Below are 6153 nucleotides of genomic sequence, written 5' to 3' on the forward strand. Positions count from 1 at the left end.
TTCGGCCAGCCACAGGGCCAGAGAACAGCTCAGGAGACCCTGCCACAGCAGGAGAGGCCCAGGGCTCTGGTAACTCCATCCCCACACAGGTCCAAGCGGCTCCAGCATGCAGCACTACACCCCCTCCCCATCACCCCAGGAAGGGCTTATCTGAAGCCCCAGCTCCTGGAGTCCCAGGATGAGGGAAGAACCTGGGCATCCATTTCCCCACAGATTTCTAGCCCCACGGGATGCAGACAGCAGCTTGGAAACAGGCCCCTCAAGGCAGCAGCTGCCTGCCCAACACTGATAGGCTTCCCCCTCCGCACCCAGCCCCTAGGCGGCTGGGCGCCTCCCTGGCTTTTTAAATAGAAGCTCCCGCCCTTCACGATCGAACGGCCTTCTCATTGGCTGCTAGCGCTCAGACTGGCGTGAGCACCCCGCCTATCGCTGCTCTCCACGAGCCTCTCCGGCGCCGGAGACGTGGAGCTGAAGGGGAACCACGGCCGGAAGAGGGGGCGGGGCGAGGGGAGACGGATAGGCCGGAAGGCCAATGAGAAGGAGAGGCCCGGGGAGGCGCAGCCAATGGTGGTGACCGGGGGCGGGGCAGGGCGGAGCGCGGAGACCTGTCCGGCCCGGGTGGGGACAGTAGCCGGCAGCCGGCGTCTGTGGGGCGGCCGCCAGGTGAGGCCTCGGGAAGCCCCGGGGGGCGCGGGCTGAGCTCTGGGAACAGCGGGCGGGCGGGCCATGAGGCCAGAGGAGCGGGGGGGTCCAGGAGGGGGCGCCCCGGGGGGGACGGGCCCCAGCAGAGGGGCGGCCCGGCCCGGCCCGGGGGCTCCCCGAGGGGGGGGACACGGGCACCAACCGGGGGGCGGCCCGAGGCCCGGGGACGGGGCCCCAGCAGGGGGGCGCCCCGAGGTCCGAGGGGGGGCCCCAGCAGGAGGGGTGCTCCGGGGGGGGGCCCCAGCCGGGGGGCGCCCCGAGGCCAGGCACCACCCAGCTGCCTGCAGGGAGCCCTGGGGGGAGCCGGCTGCTGGGGCCAGGTGCACCGCAGAGTCGCTGGGTGCTTTGCTGCCCCGGGTCCCCCGTCAGGCCACCCCCTGGGATCTTGCAGCCCGGGGGTGGGTGGCGCGCCGTAGGTGGCCCATCCCCACCCTGGAGCCCTTCTCTTGAAATTTGCGTTGGGGGTCTGGTTGGGGGGCCCTGCCCCCAGGAGCTCACAGTCAGAGCAGATAAGCCAGACCCAGGTGGGGTGGGAAACAGCAGCACCCCAGAGGGCTAGTGACTTGCCCAGATCGCCCAGCAGGCTGGTGTTAGAGCCAGGAACAGAGCCCCGTTCTCATGAGTCCCAGACCGCGGCCTTCGCTGCGGCATCGTACCGGCATGGCTACAACCCCTGTGCTAACGCAATTCCTGTTCCCAGGTCTGGCCCGGCCCATGAGAGATGCTCCTTGTGCCCACCCCTGGGGCCAGATGAATCTCTTGTCGATGGCTGTGGTGGTGGATCCTGAGCTGAAATGGATGAGTCTGTGGCTCCGTGTCAGATGGGCAGCAGTGCTAATGCTCCTGGTGGGCTCTCTGTTGGTGCTGTTGCTCCCGCTGGCTGCGGTGGAAGAGCAGTGTCAGGCAGTGCTCAAAGGACTCTCCTTCCTGAAAACTAAATTGGGAGTAGGCTATGTAGGGATTACCAGGCACACAGGGCAGACAACTGGACTCAGTGTGACTTCAAGTGGATTAGAGCTGCTGGTGCTGAAATCCAAACCCTCCCCAGGTAAGAAATGGGCTTTCTGCACTTGAGAGACTAGGGAAATGTTGTGGGAGCATGTGCTGCAGACACAGGTTACTGCGTGACTGACTGTATAACTCTCTGCATTTGTAGAGAGTCCTTATCCAAGGATCTCCAAGCACTCTATAAATGTTAATAAACCCCCACGACACCCTTGCAAGTGAGAGAAGTTGTCCCCATTTTACAGAAGAATTAAACCTAGGTCACACAGGTCAGTAGCAAAGCTGAAAATAAAAGCTAAGACTCCTGATGTGTAGTCCATAACTGGGCTACCACGCATTGATTTGAACCACGAAAGGAGTGTGTGCTGGTATTTTACTAGCCCTGTTGGTCCTTTCAGAGGTTCTTCCCACTTTTTCTCTGTTCCAGTGAAGCTTCATTAAAATTTCAGGATCTTGAACACAGTATTCTGGACTGCCATTGTAGTGCACTAGAAAGGTATTAAATATTTCAATAAAGAAACTGCAGAAATGCTTCTTCATACTGATCCCATTACCTACCTTGCATAACTGACTCCGTGCATCGTATGAACCATCTGCCATTTCTGAAAACTGGATACTAGGCAAGACCAGTCATCTAATTGTAATAGCAACACCTGTGCGAGTTGTAGTTGGCAAGCTGTGCAGGCAGGGCTGGTCCTGATCTACATCCCTTTCTCTTTAGGCTAAGGTCAGGTGTACCCTTGGAAGGCTTTGCTGGTACAGCTGGAGCAGTATACTATAGTGGCAAAGCCCTCCAAGTGTGAATGGAGTTTGTCAGCAAAACTCTGTTTCTTCCAGTATTCCAGCCCACTCACCTTCCCGAGTGAAAGAAGCTATTCCTGCTACAGTGCAGTTTTGCTAGTGTAAGTGCATCTACACTGTAGGGTGGGCCTGGCCTGAGTTTCTGGTATTTGCAACCCACAGTAAAGTCTGGAACATGAATTCTTTATATCACTCTTGGCTTGATTAATTTCATTTTAATATGTATTAAAGGAACACTCTTAGTACCCATCGCTGTGGTGTCTAAGTACTGTTGTTGTGCATTTCAGAAATCAAATTAGAAGCCAAAGCAGCTTTGAATCAAGCCCTTGAAATGAAACGGCAGGGGAAGCGTGAGAAAGCCCATAAACTCTTCATGTATGCCCTCAAAATGAATCCAGATTACGTGGATGCTCTGAATGAGTTTGGCATCTTTTCTGAAGAGGAGAAAGACATCATTCAAGCAGACTACTTGTACTCCAAAGCACTGACCATTTCTCCTTGTCATGAAAAAGCTCTGATCAATCGGGACCGAACTCTGCCCCTGGTTGAAGAGATAGACCAGAGATACTTTAGCATTATTGACAGCAAAGTTAAAAAAGTGATGTCAATCCCCAAAGGCAATTCAGCCCTGCGTCGCGTGATGGAAGAGTCTTATTACCACCATATTTATCACACTGTTGCCATTGAAGGGAATACATTAACACTCTCTGAAATACGGCACATCATTGAGACCAGATATGCTGTTCCTGGGAAAAGTCTCGTGGAGCAGAATGAAGTCATCGGTATGCATGCTGCTATGAAATACGTAAATACCACACTGGTATCCCGAATAGGCACTGTAACCATCAGCGACATTTTGGAGATACACAGGAGAGTGCTGGGCTATGTAGACCCCGTGGAAGCTGGGAGGTTTCGGACTACCCAGGTGTTTGTAGGACATCATATCCCACCCCATCCTCAAGACGTTGAGAAACAGATGCAGGAGTTTGTACAGTGGATCAACTCCGAAGATGCCATGAGCTTACACCCTGTGGAATTTGCTGCCTTAGCCCATTACAAACTGGTATATATACACCCATTTGTAGATGGCAATGGAAGGACCTCCCGCCTGTTAATGAATCTCATACTAATGCAGGCAGGCTATCCCCCCATCACAATCCGTAAGGAGCAAAGGGCGGAGTATTATCATGTCTTAGAAGCAGCCAATGAAGGAGATGTGAGACCTTTCATACGTTTCATTGCAAAATGTACTGAGACCACGTTAGATATGCTGCTTATTGCCACAACAGAATATTCAGTTGGTTTACCTGAGGCTGATGGCAGCACTGCTAGATACAAGCAAACTATTCCAGTCAAAACTTGAATGTTATGACGATCCAATGACAAAACGAATGTGTGGAGTAACAAAGCTACTCAACATTCCTGTTGAGAAACAACTCCACAAGAGGAGAAAATCACTCTTAGCATTTCATTTATTTAATGTTTAGTAAATTAATATACTTTTTTGTATCCATTATCCTTATGCCAAGCTAAACTGTGAAGCATTAGTGTTGAATGTGCACTAGGTCCAGCTTGTGTTACTGGAGGGGAAAGGAGAGAGAAATCCAAAGTGAGGCCAATTTGCAAGTGGGATCCAAGCTGTAGTAAAACTTATTGAATTACTTCCTACAATCCTATATGGGATGGCTTCCTAAAGCCAACACCTTGTAATTGCCTTGATGCCATGTGTATCTTAATTTGTATCGTACAGGGAAGGCACAAGCACCCTTTCTCAAAGTCACAAGGTGGGGGCTCATATTTTATTGTATTGCTACCATTGCCTTATTTTGCTTTCCAACAAAAAACCCCTTCAGCCAGTGTTGTAGCACTTTATTTAAAAGCTCGTTAGTGGGATTATTTTACAATTGTCCAAAGGCTAGAGATCTCCTTTCCGCCCTCGCTCATGTGCCATACTGCTCTTTTGGTAGCTAATCTACTTTTGTTAAAGGTAACATCTAAAATTAGGGCTTGTTTTGTTTTTTCAAACTTTGTACGTGCAGCCATACTTTGTATGGTGTCAGTTCCCTCTATTTGGGTGAGTTTTATGCAGCAACGGGGGGAGGGGAGAGGAGATGGGATTTAAAGTTGGTTTGAGACCACTGTCCAGGGGATTCAGGAGCAATTGAACAACCCATCTGTCCAAATTTAATTCAACTGGATTGCAAGTTGATTTCTTACATTGTGTATAAGGACCCTGTACTGCCTCCTGCAGCTTAGTAAGGATAACAGTTTACCTAATTCTGTCAGCAGAAGTTGTCATGCCATAGAAAGTGCCTCTTGCAATGAACACTCCAGTTACATGTTTGAAAACAGTTAGCTTCTGCAAAACCATGGGAAGTACGTGTTCCTATACATGATAGGATTCAAGATCCAACCCCACCATTTCCGTAGAGATAGCAAATTTGAATACTAGATAGTCTACGTCCCAGTTAATGCATTTTCAGCCTCCACTGATACAAGAGGCTACTAGCCCTGACTGATGGCTTTAACAATTTCTAGATTTCCTGACTGCTAATGTGGTTGAGCTATATATGTCATCTCAACAGCATGGAGAGGGCCTTTCTGATGCTTTAATTTTGCAAGTACTCAGAAGCACATCAGTTTCTTGCATTCTAATACTAGAGTCCAGTTACTGTTTGTGTAAATGCTTAAGTTGGCAATATCTAATGAAACAATGTCAGTATGCTGCCATGTGCTCTTGCTTTGATAAAAATGCATTTGAGGCTCATGACAGTAGCTCCTCAGACCCCTTCCCTGCTAGTTAGGTGATAGTATGACAAAAAACTGTAGCAAACTGAAAATATAACAGCCCACTGCATCCTAGTTGGATTACCTACAGCAGCATCCTGAATCTGAGAATGCAATAAGATCTTTCCATAGCTCATTAAACTGACCGGTATCAGCCACTCCATTTCTGAAGTCACAAGTAGCAGCTTGTAATTGTTATGCTGCCTTGTTTACTATACACAATTTCCCCCACCCTCTGACAAGTATTTCTCACTAGAGGCCTGGCATGAATCCCATTTAATAGCAAGTTTCATAATAAAATCAGGAGACCAATAAAGTCAAGATATGGTGTTGCCTGTTCGTATGTGCTGGCTCATGTTCATGTCATGTATCATGACTCAATGCACTAGACATCACTACCTGGGACAGTAAACAATGGGAATTGTTTTTAAAAGCATGCTTATTTTAGTACAAGATGTGTATATGGATTCTGCACTTTAGCTATTTGTGGAAAATGTTATTTTAGTAACAGATTAATAAAGTATTTTACTATGTAAATCTTTGTTTTGGGATAATATCACTTAGCACAAGTTTAATACACTAAATTTTAATTTTACATAGTAGAGCCTGGTTCCCCGAAATTTGTGTGCTAGATGTCATTACCAGTTGTTACATTTTTTTTTCCACTCAGGCAGATGTGGATTATTGTGCTTAGTTACAGCAAGAATTCCTGACCCCACTCATTATGCCCTTGCAGCATGACTGAGCCACTGATAACTACTCTCTGGGAATAGTTTTCCAACCAGTTTTGCACCCACCTTATAGTAGCTCCATCTAGGTTGCATATCCCTAGTTTATTTATGAGAAGGTCATGTGGGA

The 6153-nt window shown here is 48.9% G+C and overlaps 1 protein-coding gene across 1 annotated transcript; it reads left to right on the top strand.

Moving 5' to 3' along the window:
• The first annotated feature begins 552 nt into the window (after positions 1-552).
• FICD (FIC domain protein adenylyltransferase) lies at positions 553-5832 on the top strand. The gene is made up of 3 exons (XM_037878373.2): positions 553-663; positions 1403-1750; positions 2796-5832. Exons 2-3 carry the CDS (start codon positions 1417-1419, stop codon positions 3869-3871), a joined length of 1410 nt encoding a protein of 469 aa, XP_037734301.1. The 5' UTR covers positions 553-663; positions 1403-1416; the 3' UTR covers positions 3872-5832.
• Positions 5833-6153: the final 321 nt, after the last annotated feature.

The sequence above is a fragment of the Chelonia mydas genome, chromosome 15 (genome assembly GCF_015237465.2).
Source record: "Chelonia mydas isolate rCheMyd1 chromosome 15, rCheMyd1.pri.v2, whole genome shotgun sequence".
Classification (NCBI taxonomy): Eukaryota; Metazoa; Chordata; order Testudines; family Cheloniidae; genus Chelonia; species Chelonia mydas.

Excerpts from the sequence above, each read along its gene's own strand:
- FICD (XM_037878373.2), top strand. The coding sequence starts at position 1,417 with ATGAGAGATGCTCCTTGTGCCCACCCCTGGGGCCAGATGAATCTCTTG. Across the intron at positions 1,751-2,795 it reads GAAATCCAAACCCTCCCCAG|AAATCAAATTAGAAGCCAAA; the intron begins GTAAGAAATGGG and ends TGTGCATTTCAG.